At 37.1% G+C, this 16007-nt stretch overlaps 1 protein-coding gene across 1 annotated transcript in view; it reads left to right on the forward strand.

The window, feature by feature from the left end:
- Window positions 1-12499, forward strand: part of PLPP4 (phospholipid phosphatase 4) — a 132174-nt gene extending 119675 nt beyond the window's left edge. Inside the window, exon 7 of the mRNA XM_034440276.3 lies at window positions 8700-12499. Within this exon, the coding sequence (XP_034296167.2) occupies window positions 8700-8899 (200 nt within the window). The 3' untranslated portion in view covers window positions 8900-12499. The remainder of the gene's footprint in view (window positions 1-8699) is intronic.
- Window positions 12500-16007: the final 3508 nt, after the last annotated feature.

Raw genomic sequence — 16007 nt, forward strand, 5'->3', positions numbered from 1 at the left:
GAATTCTGGGAGTTGAAGTTCACAAGTCTTAAAGTTGCCAAGGTTGGAGAACCCTGTTCTATTGGGTAAGTTTTTTTCCCCTTTGGGAGCTTTAAAAAAATAGTTAATTGGGTTTTTTTTTTAGTTGTCCTTTTTTTAGACCTAGCCATTTAAAGTTTATGAAGTTTTAAATTTAGCTCCTTTTATATAAAAATAAAAATCATGCCCTCGTCACCTCTCGCCTTGACTACTGCAACGCTCTCTACATGGGGCTCCCCTTGAGGAGCACCCGGAGGCTCCAACTGGTCCAGAATGCAGCAGCGCGGGTAGTGACGGGAGCAGCCTGGCGCTCCCATGTAACACCGCTCCTGCGCGAGCTGCACTGGCTCCCAGTGGTCTTCCGGGTGCGCTTCAAGGTGTTGGTTATCACCTTTAAAGCGCTCCATGGCATAGGGCCTAGCTATCTTTGAGACCGCCTGCTGCCACCGACGATCTCCCATCGACCCGTGCGCTCCCACAGAGAGGGCCTCCTCCAAGTGCCATCAGCCAAACAGTGCAGGCTGGTGACCCCCAGGGGGAGGGCCTTCTCTGTGGGGGCACCTACCCTCTGGAATCAATTGCCTCCAGAGATAAGGAGAATCCAAGACCTCAGTGCCTTCCGCCGTGCCCTTAAAACCTTCCTTTTCCAGCAAGCCGGGCTGGCCTAATTTTTTAAGTGTTTTTAAGTGTTTTGTTTATTGTTTTTAATTAATGGGGCCAAATTTATATATGTATATTTTAACTGTATTTTAATATTTGTACTTGATGTTTTTACTTGGCTGTTCACCGCCCTGAGTCCTCAGGGAGAAGGGCGGTATACAAATTCAAAATAAAATAAAAATAAAATAAAAAATAAAATAATATTTGTGCAGCTTTCTGCGATTTAGAATGTTTCTGTAGTGTTTCACTCTAACTACACAAACACACAAAATCTCACAAAGCTGTATGTGGAATTTTGTGTGTGAAAGATGGTTTTTTGGGCTTTTTGTGGCTGTGTGAGGTTCCTGCTTGTTGCAGGGGCCATTTTGGGTCTAGCACAGCAGCTTTTACATTGTGGGTGAGCCAGTTGTGTTGTGTTGTGTTTTGTAGGTTAAAAAAGGGCAAAGAAGTGACATTGATTTGGCCATGCCCACACAGTCACCTTACCACCAAGCCCTGCCCACTAATTAAGCCACACCCACAGAACTGGTAGCAAATTTTTTTAGATTTCACCCCTGCTTTAGATGTATTTGAATTGCAACTCCCTGAATTCCACGCAAGCATGGACATTGTAGTCTTAACAGAACTGCAGAATCAAGTTAAGAAAAGCTGTTAAAATGTATTGAGTAGCTAATGTGAATTACAGGAAGAATAGCAAGCATAATTCTAACTATTTTTGTGTTAGATTTCACTGCAGATAACTATACATTAACTTGTATATTCAAGCTTCACTCGCACATTATAGAGATTGGTAAATATGGTAGTATTCTTGAATAAATTCTGGTAGCTATGGCCCAGAGATTTGTATGGCCATAACATCATGATACGAATGGGGGCATTTTTTCATAGAGAGGTTAATTATCAAGGATATCTATTTCTATTTTTGTCCTTTAGTATGGCAAGCCTACCCAATGCCTTAGCCAACCTTGTTTCTTTTGTTAGATTGATCTTAAGCAATTCCAGGAGCTCCAGAGTTTGTAACAAAGAGTTTGTGGGCTGCTAGTTGTCCAGCACTTGTATATTGGAAGCTGTAGCAAAATTTAGAAAAGTCAATATGTAGATATTATTACGCACACAGATATTCAGTGTAAAAATAATATGGCTAGTCAGGTTTTCTGGATGAATTCATACTGAAGTATGGTTTTAAGAAATGTATTCCACCAAGAGGCACAATTATTCACATGATAAAATAAGTACTGTGCAATTACAATTTCTAAATAGTGGAAATAGATTGCACCCAAGGGGACTACTATGTGTCCATTACAGCAGCATATGCTTGTCTTTGAAGTTGAAAGAGATAGAACTGGAATAACTCAACTAGCTGCATTTTTTCTGAGTGTGTATTGGGGGAGGAAGAAAGAGAATTTATTAATGGCGTGTTTTTCTAATGATGATCTTAATGCTGATCCAAATGGGTCACATCCTGAACTAATGGTTGGACAAAAATCAATTCTACTCAGCAGCGTTAAGCTGCTTGTCTTCATGCTGAAACCAGCCAGAAACGAAGCTGGCTTAAGAAATTGCTGTCTAGATTTCCAACTTTGACAGTGACGCTAAACAGGTGGTTTTTTTTGGATAGTGTTACCCTGATTGGTTGATTCTCCTGCTTTCCATCTGTTTTCCATCTGTTCTTGTTTATGTTTATGTGTGAATAAACACCCACCCCGCTGTGGATGGGTCTTCAATAGCGTATTGATTCTATTACTCGAAGACTCTACTTACCAAGGAATATAAGCGGGCGTTGAATATTGCAAGTATACCAGATATTTGAAGAAGTAAAAAAAGCATTGGAAGAACATCTGAAGGACAGTGAAGAAGTTGCACTGAAGTTAGTATGCCATTAAGGCTTATTGAATATTGGAGACAATGGGGAACTGGCCTACAAGAATGACCAAATGAAGAGCAGAAAAGAGACATGACTTGCTAAATCAATAAAAATCCCAAATCCAGTCTATGCAACCAACCATAACAGTAATAATAACTAGTGGGCAATGACACTGAAAAAATTGACTTATGACTGGTTTTCACACTTATAACCTTTGCAGCATCCCCAGAGTCACATGATCAAAATTCAGATGCATTTATGCCAATTGCACTGTGATCATCTTTGTAACCTTGCCAGTTGGCTTCCAACAAGCAAAGTCAATGGGGAACACCAGATTCACCACCATGATTCACAACAACTGGAGTGATTCACTTAACAATTGTGTGTGGAAAAAGTTGTAAAATGGGGCACAACTGCCTTGCTTAGCAACTGACATTTTGGACTTAATTGTAGTCATAAATCAAGGACTACCTGTAGTTGCTTTAACAATTACTGGCTATTTTAGGAGATTTAAATTTTACAGAGAGATGCCTACATATCCAACATATTGATCTGATTGTAATTTTCCAAATGGGAATGAGATCTGGATGTGCTAATGGGAATAATTATACATTTTCATCTTTGATTCACCATAATAAGTATCTCTAGAGATAAAGAACAAAACCTTAAAAATCGGATAGAAAATGAAGACTTTGTTGTTGTTTTACAATAAGTATGTTAAGTCGTAAGCTTTAGGGAAAGGAAATTCTTGTAGAAACTACTCTGTAGATGATTACAAGAATTACATTAATTATAACTGCAGATAAACTGATGCAGATTAGATCATGGACACGTATAGATCTTCTATTCAGTGTTTGTGGCTTCCAGAGCCTCATCTCAAATGATTTGCCAATAGAAACAGCACAATTGCTGAGTTTGGGCAGCCAAAAAGAAAACATACACACACACACACACACACACACACACACACACACACACACACTTGTGCTAAGCCCAGTTTTTACATTACATGAAGTCCCTGAGATTACAGTGAAAGCTTTTTATGTGATCCTAGCCACAGAAATGTTCTCATCTTGCTCTAGGTTTACCCAGGAAGTCCTTAGTGGCAGGGCTTCCCTCCCGTTGGATGCTCAAAATTAGTTATATATAATTTGGTATATCATATCTTATGATACTGTCCTTGAAGACCACATGGAAACTTCAACTGGTCCAGCATACAGTGGTGTAAACAGATGGCCTCAAAATGCCCTTGTGATACTTCTGCTTTGTGAGATTGCCAGTTTGCTTCCAGGTATGATTCAAGATGGTGATTGATACCTATAAAGCCCTACATGGCATAGTGCTTGGTTACATGCATCTGTCTCTCATAATATCTGCTTGACCACTCTTTCACTTAAGCAGTGCCACACATCTTCTCTATGGCAGTATCTGCCCTTTGAAATGATGTTCCTTCTGAGATCAGAATGGCTTTCAACTTTCCTTTCAATTTAAGATTGAAAACATTATCCTGCTTTCTCTGCTTTTTTTATTCTTATTGTTTTAATCGTCATATTTTTCATGTTTTAAATGAGTTGTAAACCTCTCAGAGTTCCAATAGTAGCAATAGCACTTAGACTTGTATACCACTTCACAGCCCTAAGCGGTTTACAGAGTCAGCATATTGACCCCAACAATCTGGGTCTTGGTTTTACTAACTTCGGAAGGATGGAAGGCTGAGTCAACCTTGAGCCTAGTGACATTCAAACTGCCGAACTGCTGGAAGCCAGCAGTCAGCAGAAATAGCCTGCATTACTGCATTGTGCCTCCACAGCAGCAGTAGTAGTTAATTTAATTAATCATGTCAGAATATCTATGGGTATTCTACTTCACTGTTTTTAAAAATGATCTCTTTTTTAATTATCTAAAAATATTTTTAATGAACAGATGTGCATAGACAATCTAACAACAATTGAAAATCCATTGTAAATAAAAAATATGTCTGGTACGTAAAAATACATAAAAATATCAGGGATTCAAATGGATCTGAAGAGATTTTCACAAATAGGGTTTTTCAAGTACCTGGGGCCCACTGCGAGATCCAGGATATGGCATACCTCTTGACAAGATACTTATTTTGTCCCTCAGCACTCTGAAAATGTAAGATATGCAAATTTTTCAATTCTCTTAACCTATAAATGGTTATATAGAATATATGCAAAGGAGAAATGCACCCAATAAACGTACCTCTTTATGGTAAGCAAGATAAAATTTATGTTTACAATTAATAAATACAAACAACACAAAATCCACACAGAGAAACAAAACTATAGGAGATCCTTGTCTGAGGTACAAGAGTTCTCGTAATGTCTCCATTACAAGAACAAGGCATAATTTATAGTGAGCAAGGCTATTTGAGGTATTCTTTGTTTTAGTATTTTCCATATTTCCCTTTATATCATCTGTTCACAAGCATAAATTGGAAGTGTAAGGGTTGCAAACAAGAATTGGAAAAAACATTCTTCACAAAATTGTATGCGTTTGACAGATGTGTAGGGAACACCACAGATTTTTGCAACAGGAATATTAATATGGAGAGGCAAAATCATTCTTTTCCTTTACCCATTCAGCATACTAGACTGCTTTTATTTGATTTCCTACCATTGAAATGTAAAAGTCATGTTAATACTCAGCATTTCACTTATTTGAAAGTAGCAGTGCTCTCATTTTATTTTATTTTTATTTATTTAAAAAGTTAGAAAATAACTCCATGCGATTAAAAATGCTGTTTGTTTTAAAACTACATTTAGATATTTCAAAAGACTTAAAGATCCTAATGCCTTATTTCATTGAGATAATGAAATCGTATCTGACTTAAAATAATTTGAGCACAAAATCATACTTTAATTAGTTTCAGGATTTAATTTACAGCTATCCGCACCATTTGTTAAGTCTTTAATTCATTGTCTTGTAATATAAGATTTAAGATCACAACTTAAAAAAAGATTTCCTTATGTTTGAACATTTCAAATTGTTTTGCTTAAATAGGTTTTTTTAGCTGCTGAATCTACCAAATGTCTTTGAACCTAAACAAAATACTTTACCTTAGAATAGAAGCCATCTTTTTAAATTTTAGATAGCCCTCAAATTATGGCACTAAAAATAGTGACTTATGGTAGCTTTTCATGCTTATGATGAGTGCAGTATCCTCATGCTCATGGGATCAAAATTGAGATGCTTGGAAAGGGACTCATATTTATGATAGTTGCAGTTTATGGTAGTTGGACATGTGATCACCTTTTGTGATGTTCTGTCAAGCAAAGTCATTAGGGAAGCCAGGTTCACTTAACAATTGTACTACTAACTTAACAACTGTGGTGATTCACTTAATAACCGTGGCAAGAAAGGTTGTAAAATGGGTCAAGAGTCATTACCAACTGTCTTGCTTAGCAACAGATATTTTGGGATAAATTGTAGTTGTAAGTCGAAGACTATCTCTATTCTTCTCCTTGGTAGGCCTTTACATTGATCCTAGAACAGTGTTTCTCAACCTTGGAAGCTTGAAGATAGGTGGACTTCCCCCAGCGCTGCTGGCTGGGGGATTCTGGGAGTTGAAGTCCACCCATCTTCAAGCCACCAAAGTTGAGAAACACTGTCCTAGAAAAATATTAAGGATCTAATTAGGCCTAGCATTTGTGTAAAATAATTTTAAAAGCTAAAACTGAAAATTACCAAATGACTATTTATGAAACCTATATTATATTCTATGAAGTCAATTGCATTAGCCATAAAGGTTTAAAAGATATATACTTTGATGTGTATAAATCAGTTTATACAATGTTGGATTTGACTTTCCCGGTTGGATATTTATAAGCAGGCCCACTCTTGTCATTGTTGCTATTATGGTAGGTGCTTAGAATGACTGTTGTTTTGCCCAATCTCTGATACCATGAAATGATCTAGGGGCCTTAAATCCTCTTTCTTAATAGAATTATAAAGATATATTATGGCTTTTATCTATTCTATATTTGTGTTAATGGGATTACATGGCAGAGATTCTTTTGGAAAATAGTAGCTGAAGTCTATATATTCCGGCATCTAAGCATAGACTGAGTGTATCAGATGGTTTAATGGAAGCACTGTGCTATATACACAGCACTACTGCACACCATTAATACTGATTCAGGCCATTCAGAAAGTGATAGAAGTGAACTTTTAGATGAAATGAAATTTGGAACTCCTATAATGCTTTCTCTTTGTGTCAAGTATGAGTAACTTACTGATAGGAGTCCAGCTTTCTAAAAGCTTCACACGAGCCTGTGCTTATACAATTGTTGTTTGTTAAATGTATATGCTGCCTGACTTCCAGCAACTCTGGCCGGTTTGAAATGTTTCCATTTATAAGATTTTACTCTTGGGAGAAAAGGGGAAAAAATTGGAATGCAAATGATTTGTGTTATACAGATGATAATGAAATCTCATCCCATGTTGCTGCTTATGGCAGAGTGGAGGAGTGCTGTAACAGCTCCTTTTTTTCACAGAATTGCTTTACTTTAAGTGATTCAATCCTTGTGCTGCATATCAGCATATCATATAACAGGCATAATTTTGTAGTGCTGGAGTTTCTATCTTGGGTAAAACCACACAGCAGAACAGTAAAGACTCTTATTGGTATTCCTCCCTGCATCTGCTGTTTTTATACAAGATCTTTTATTAGTTACTAATTTCCCCTTTCCAGACATGTACACAAAATGTTTAGTGGATTGGTGATTGTGTAAGTGCTTTGGAAATGTATTTCAAGTTAGCCTCCTAGATGAACAAGAAATAATCCTGAAAAGCATACTGAGTTTATCAGCAGGACTGTAGTCAAGCCAAAGTCCATCTTAGTTCATTGTTTCATTTCTCACAACAGCCAGACAGACATTGATCAGTCTTACCAGGAAATGGACAACAGATGAACCAATTCTGCTTTATGGTAAAGCTACCATAACAGAATCTTGAAAGTGCAATTCTCTTGCCATCACTTTTATAGCCTGAAGACTTAGAGAGAGTCCCTTTTGAACCTCTTGCTCCACCCACTATCCAGCTGCAAGTTATGCTGTGTGTTATCAGACCATTTCCTAGGCAACATCATCCATCTCCTAAGGTCTTTCCCAAATTATAGATACAGCCCTATGATGTGCTTGTTCCCAAGCAGCCAGGACTTGGAACAACACTGCCCCAATCTGAAGGTAACAATGAATCTTCAGAACTAAGTCTTTATAGACCATCCATCCATGAGGTTATCCCCTTTTAAAGCCATCCAAGATTATGGCTTCTGTCTCAATGAATTTTACTGGTTAACTATATTTAATGTTAAGAAGAGCTTTCATAATTCTGTGCTAAATCTCCTTCCAATCAGCTCACTTCTTCATACACGCATATGATTGTCCTGTCTATATCGGGATACATATAGATTACTGGAACATAATCTTAATGGCTTTCCTGGTTAAATTTGTTTGATCTTATTTGGATGCTATTTTAAGGAATTGGTCAAAGATTCTTTTGATAGCGGTTGACTCATTCATAGGCTATATTAATGCAATTCTTATTGGGCATCTTGGGTTAGCTGCCATCTTAATTCCCATTTTCTTTGGAACTGCTTCATGTTTCTGCAGTAGAGAATGGTATATTAAAATGGTGGCTAGGCAGCACTGAGAGAGAGCCAAAGTAGAATATTTATTACAACAGTGAAATGCTTTGAATTCAACATAGTACAAGCTGTATCTCTTTGAAACAGCTGTGTGATTCTGGAAAAAGTACAGAGTGCACATGTATTGTATGTAGCTGGAGGGGAAGTAGCTGTTTAAGGAAGTTGACTGCTGATGCAAACTTTACCTACACATTTGAATAAAAATAGGCTGTAGAAACAATAGTGCATGTTGAACTCCCCTAAAGTATTTATTTTAGCCTGAGATTCTTGCCAATCCCGTTAACCGCCTTTGGGAATGTTTACCCCACACAACCTATTACTTCTTGGGGATTTGCTAATATTTTTTTCTGCCTACATGTCAGGTGTTTTTCTGAAGGCATCATAAAAATAATCCTCAAGTAGGAAACCCCAAACTAACTTTGGAGCATTCCTAAGTTATTCTTTCAATAGTAATATATCTTTCTTTTCTTTTGCTTTCCTCACACCTAGATGCTTTCGTTGGAGGAGTCATCGGCCTTGTATTTGCTTACATTTGCTACAGACAGCATTACCCTCCTTTGGGCAACATGGCTTGCCACAAACCGTATGTCAGTCTACTAATTCAGACATCAATGAAGAAAGAAGACACATCTACCGCTGATAATGCTACCAGCCTTCCTCTAGAAGGGATAACAGAAGGTCCAGTATGACTAATACATATGCAGGATGAACTTTTAGCTCTTTCATACATTCCGCCAAACTCAAATGGTATCTTTGCATAATCAGTGTTTTTTAACAGCTGCGATTCTACCTTTCTTGCCTTTTTACTTTTACTGACCCTTTTCTTTGCACTCATGTGTGTCCTCTGTTGTTATTTTCCCTTTTCTGTTTCCTATGTTTTTTTTTTAAATATTCCAATAAGATTGCTCCAAGGAAGTGATTATTAATTAAAGCGTGTAAGGCAGAATTGAAACTCTTGAAATATTATTAACTATTACTAACCATTATTTATGAAGCGCCTTCGTGCGTATATTTGCTTTGCAAAACATAGCACATTCATAACAGCCACATGAGGCTGAAAGAGAGTGACATAACCAGTCTTACTCCAATGGACCAGACTGGCTGTTAAGGGTTATCAAAGCCTTCTTCTAAGAACTAATAGACATTGTCATCTGTGACTGACTCTTTATTTACTTTTCTTAGAGACATTCAACATGTAAAAAAGACAATTTTGTTTATCTCATCATTCTAAATGCAGTTAGAGCTGCATGTTTATCTTCCTCTGCTTATCTCCTAATGGTCTAAGCAAACAAATGTTTGCTGTACGGATATGGTGTGTGCATGCGTGTATGTGTGTGTTAGTGTGTTAGTGTGTTTGAGTGCTGCATATAATGTTTTGCAAATCCATCAGGACTGGCTATAGTGAAATAAAAGTTTTCAACTTTCAGAATCGGGAGAGCAGAAATATTCAGACATCCGTCCTTCCTGACATAATTGACAGCACAATTATGCAAAGCTGCTGAAACTGTCAGCTGGCAATAACATGTACTGAAAAAAAAATCATCCGGACACTCTGGAAAAACCCAATATCGTGTGTGTGTGTGTATGTGCGTGTATGTGTGTCTCCTTTGAGCATATAGTCGTTTAGTTTGGAGCTCAATGAGTTATTTTAAACCGACACTCTAGAATCCTGTGGAACACAACAATCCTTCCCCAAATCCTTGGAGAAAATGACTTAGTGAGCTACAGTCACACTTGCTTAATCGTTTCTGTTGCCTTGATGAATGTGTGGCAGTCGGTTTGGGAATGCTTAATGTTTCTTCTGCACAATAGGCACTTAGTAAATTTGTTTGTTTCAAAATGTGTCTGCTGCACCTGCAGTTTTTTGTATCTTTCTCAAGCACCATATTTGTAAGGATATTCTATGACACTATGTACATGCATGAAGGGCAATTATTTGATACCATAGCTGCTAATATACATAGATCTCATTCTTCCCATTTCTGTAGCAAAAGTGAAACTTCTCGAATGGATTCTCCATTGTTCCTGGGTCCCCTTTGATTCAGAAACAGTAATGCTAGTTTGCATTTGTCTTCTTTATAATAAGAAATTTGTCTTCTTTATAATAAGAAAGGGATTGGATATGCTTTATTTCTATAAGGGGAAGAAAAGCACACTTCCATTTGATGAACCAGCTTGTTACTTCACAGAAAATCACTAATATACAATGAGTTAAAAAAAAACTGAATTCCATCGAGTGTTTTTGTACAACTAACTTTCTTGGTTTTGGAACTTCTCTGCAACATTGGACATCAAAGTAAAATAGATATTGGAGTTAGGGATGCCTAGCTGGAGATCTTTCCCAAGATCGTAAAAATTGTGATCCACCCCTAATTTCTACGACCATCTTAATCAGCACTGCACTGAAAATATGTATCTCTTGAAGCAGAGAAGGAAAAATATGATACAATTTTCAATGTTTAAGAAATGTTGATATGGTACTATAGATAGAGGTAGTATTCAGCTGGTTTGCACCAGTTTGCCCGAACCGGTTGCGGAAACCGGCTCTATGCCATCCTATTTAGGCACTTTTTTGAGGCCAGGCGCATGTGTGGAAGGTGCGCGTGGCAGCAAAGTGCATGCGCGGAAGACTGGGCCCATGCACGGACAGGGCAAGTGTGAATGAAGCGTGCGTGCACTAACAGTTGCAAACCAGTAGGGATTGTAAGGAATACCACCTCTGACTATAGAAGAGGATATAATATATTAAAATCTTGCAATGAATTAAACATTTTTTCTTCTTCTCTAATAGCTAGCTAGACTATTGGAAGCTTTTTTGATCAAGCCATCGCAACAATGCTCTTAGTGTCTCATGGCCTGCACATTGCACATTGTCTATGAATGTAGCAAGCATATTTCTGTAAAAGATGGCTTTTATTTTCATCCCTCCCTTTTGTGATCTTTTCAATAAAAGTTGGAATAGATAAGCCCTTTTGAAATAAATCGATTGTAAAAAAATCATAATCAAAGAAAAGCTGCTAAAATCATACACTTAAATCGCATAGAATTTTTTGGAAAAAAAGATTGTGCAGTTTTTAAGGGCAAGAATTTTGGAGGGTAGAGTATCTCAAACATTGGATAAGGAGTGATCCTACATATCTGAATATATAGGCAATGGAAGAAATTATGAATAGATATAACACCAGCATAATATCAGGATTATTTGCCTTTATTCAATAAATATGCAAAGGCATAAATTTTGCCTATCCATGTTTGAAAAGTTTTGCAGTAGTTGTCCCTAATGGCCAGATAGCTACAGATTTTGTAAATCACTTGCATATTCTGTATACATTTCCAGAATGGTACATTAGGAGTTCTATTAAAAAGGTGCTCAACATTTTTTATTGGGATATCTTCTGTGCTTCAGTGAAACACTGAAAAACGTTCATTGTGATGCATGGAAAGTAGCAAAACAGAGTTGTGATAACTCTATGGCTTTACTTATTTTTAGCTGTCACTGCAGAATCCCCAAAGCCTTTGCAGTGAGCAGCCATAACTGTGGATGTATGGTAGCTAGTGTGGTCTTGGGGTTTCAGTTTTACCTGGGAGCTCATCTGTTCATGTGCTTTCAGGTATTTCAATGCGATTAGTTGAACAGGTGCAGGGTTTCATCCCAAGGTCATGCTTTTCCTTATCTATGTTTATTTTCTTCCTGAATGACTATAATATTGATGTGATGCTATTCCTACTATTTGTGCCCACCTATTTTTAGAATAAAACTAGAAACTCTTTACTTTCTATCAAGAATATTTTTTGACGAAGGTCTCAAATCTATGGTAAGAGTTTGGGTGCTATTAAGAAAACATATCTGAAAATGAATGGATGATTTAAGCCAGATGAATACCTCATGGTCACCTTTTCAAAAGTCACCTTTTCTCATAGTCACCTTTACACAGATACCCTTCTTAAAGCCTTAGACATACCTCTCTTCAATATCAGTGTACTTGCAAGCAAACAAAACAAGTTACGCGTCTTAAATGGGAGGACTCCGGATAAAACCAACTTTTTAGCCTCTTGCGTGATTTCATTATTTCATTGACCAAATCACTTCTTTGAATAATAATTCAAAGTATAATAATTCAAAGAATAAAAAAAAGTTGAGTGCTCTTCTTGAGAGAGCCCTTGTCAAAAAGAACATTCCAATATACAGCAGGCAACATTTCAAAGAAACCTTAATCCCCCATCTTGCTGGTCCAATACATAAGGTCATATTACACATGGGTCCAGTTCAAAAGTAAGAAAAATAAAAACACTTCAGTTGTGTCCCTCTGTCTAATACAGGGGAGTCAAAACATGCAGCCCACGAGCTGTCTGGGTCACGCGCTGGCCTCACCCACCCATGGTTTAGCGAAGAGGAAAAAAGTTGAAGTACATCACGTGATGACAATGTATTGTCGGGAGTTTGACACCCTGGTCTACTATATAAAAATTAGATATTTCTATAGAAATATAGAAATTCACCATGTTTTCAAACTAATTTTGTTCTTCCCTCCCTCTGGGGCTGATCATATCCACATACACACACACACACACAAAAATAGGGCAATGTTGTTATTATATAGAGTAGCTTTTATGTGCAGGTTTGTTGATTTCTTTATTTATTGCTTATTTTTTCCCACCTAGTCATGATCTCTTTTCTAAATAAAATTGCCTTCACAATTTTCTATCTTTATATGGATGATTGAAGCTTCTTATTGAGGTGTATGTGCACTTCTGGTGTTATCATGTCATACTGCCTAGTTCTTCAAGGTTTTCGTTCAAAATACCGTATAGTTATAATCTTGCAAAAAAAAAAAAAAAAGAGGGATTGGTACAGTATGCTTCCAGTTCTTTCTTTTAGCCTCAGCAGCCTTCATACATTTACCTTGAATGTGATTAGAAAACGTATTAACAAATAATTTTCACTAATAAAATCTCAGCATCTGATATTCAGTGCTATAAAAATATATACTGTGTTTGGTAAACAGTTGAAGGGGTTTTGCAATACAGCAAAAGAATAAAAAGCTTTTTTATTCTAATGGAAGTAATTACTCTGAATGTAAAAAATATATATAACATGTAAATGTGTTGATTCTAATATAATTAAATCTTACACCAGATGTAATGATGTAAAACTGATAGAATACTCTGGGGAAGCTGCAATTATTGGCTCAGGTTAGTATTGGAAGAAAGTATTGGTACGGATCTATGTCTATAATTTTGTGATCTTAATGTGAAAGAAATGTAAATGCTGTAATCCAACAATAAAAACAACATGAATGTAAGACTTTTACTTCATTGCATTGTAATTTTTACTTTTTTTGTGTGGAAATTTCGGTCTTAACATGCAGTACGGAAGTCTGCTGGACAGCATGGTCAGGGTTATATCAATGTCTTCTTGCCACCATATATAGCAATTAAGTTTCACAACCTAGAACTCTGGTGTCAGTAATGTTGCACAGTGTTACAGAAAACATGTTTCAGGCAGATTGGTAGAGAGACTGTGAATTCACAGGAAAGCCAAACTTTTAATAATAAGCACAAAATGTGGAAATTTAGCTGAGTGTGTATTTAATTTTCCTCCAACGACGTGTTACAAGGTACTCCTCGACGTATGAGCACAATTGAGCCCAAAATTTCTGTTGTTAAATGAGACATTTGTTCAGTGAGTTTTGCCCCATTTTACCACTTTTCTTGCCACAGTTGTGAATTACCACCATTGCAATAACAAAGTTGTTAAGTGAATCTGGCTTCCCCATTGAAGGTCCAAAAGGTGATCACATGACCATGGGATATTGCAACCGTCATAAATGTGAGTCAGTTGCCAAGCATCTGAATTTTGATCATGTGATCATGAGGATTCTACAACTGTTGTAAGAGTGAAAAATGGTCATAAGCCCCTTTTTTCAGTGCCATTGTAACTGAGCAGTCACTAAATGAACTGTTGTAAGTCAAGGACTACGTGTATAAGTAGGAAAGGGAAAAACAACTTTGAAATATGGGAAGAAAACTGCCTATTGTAACCATTTGTCTGAAATGGTATAGGGCAGGGATGTAATCTACTTACCTTCCCTACCGGTTTGGAAGTGCACACGCTGCATGCGCACATAGACCCTCTGTGCATGTGCAAACCCTTCTGCACATGCGCAGAGGGTAAAAAATGGGTTACTTCCTGGTTAAAACCAGGAAGTAACGACAACCAGGCTAGTGGGCGGAATCTCGCACTGCCGTCATAACCGGTTCTCCGAACCACCCGCTACCATCGCTACTGGTTCAACTGAACCGGTCCGAACTGGTAGCCTTTCACTCCTGGTATAGGGTTTCCTGTCTGACCAGGAGGTTGGACTTGAAGATCTCCAATTATTCTGTTCTGTTTTGTTCTGGTCTAGTCTAGTCTAGTCCAGTCTAGTCTAAATCTAGCTGGACTTTAGATAAGCTGGTTTAGATGTTTCTGACAGCTCAATTTATTGACTTAAATGTGACAATGCAATAGTTCTTCTCTACTAATATCAAGAATTATCTGCTGATGCTCCCTATCTCCAAACAAAAGCAACATTCTTCATCATATTTATTGGATCTTACTTTTAGACTCCAGATCTTGTACTCTATTCATTGATATGATCTCAGAAGCAATTAGTGACTTTTGGCTTGTGTTGTGTGGAAATTCTGTGCAATAATGATGGTTAAATAGAGACGGTATAACAGTGTATCTGATGCCCCAAACAGCTAGTAATTTTCTAAATCAGAGCACTTCAGAGAAAAACATCCTCAGCTGACTTTATGTTAGTATTAAAATTCAAGGGAGTCAATAGATCTTACCCCACTATTAAACACAATTTCTTCACTCAGCAAGTACATTTACTCAGCAGCTTAAATCTGTTTACATGGCAGTGAAACATAAGTTAGAACAGAAAGATACTAGTCTCAGGGTATGTGTGTGTTATTTTGTCTTTTTTTTTGTAACTCAGATGTAATTTTGTGAATACAAAGGAGTTAAAAATTATGTTTACACTGCTTTGGTATGATGCATCTGTTCACAGACATAGAAATTTGTCTGGAAAGATCACCTTCTGTTCACCCACAACCTACTATAAGTACATTTTTATCCCCTTCTTTTTTTTTTCTAGCTCCTAATGCACTATAGTACTTCAATGAAGAAAAGCACTCTGTTTTTATTATTACCACCCAGTTAGATACACTGAGCTACTTACTTTCATGCAAACAAAAGAAAATTGCTACTCAGTGCTGCCAAACAGGTTTTTGGGACTCACACTATTGATTTATTTTGTGTTTTTTTATGTTTCTATCCCAACTTTCTCTGAAGTCTCAAGGCGACATGCCTAGTGGTCTGTCCAGATTTTATTCCAACAGCCAGACTGAGAGATTGGTTGGGTCGAGAGAGACACTCAGTAAACTGCATGGCTGAGGAGAAACTTTTTAACACCTTAATTGTAATTTCTGTAATTTCCAGTTTGTAGTAATTGACCCCTGTGGTATTTAATAAAGATGCAAGTTATTAGTGAGATCGTATTTGCTGACATCACTGAGACTCATATTTGGGGGAGAGGAAATATCATAGTATCCTATATAGAAGGCCAACATTTCAACACCTCTCTCCCCATTCCTTACTCCCACCAAGCCATAACTTTCAATAAAAACTGTCCTTTACATAGTGTGATACTGATGCATATAAATAGCATTGACAAGTGGTGGCAAGTAGAAAGAAGGGATGGAAGCATATATCATCTTATCTCAGACCATCACTAGAGGTCACAATTC

This window comes from Pantherophis guttatus, chromosome 6 (assembly GCF_059756535.1).
Source record: "Pantherophis guttatus breed Tessera chromosome 6, ASM5975653v1, whole genome shotgun sequence".
Taxonomy (NCBI): Eukaryota; Metazoa; Chordata; class Lepidosauria; order Squamata; family Colubridae; genus Pantherophis; species Pantherophis guttatus.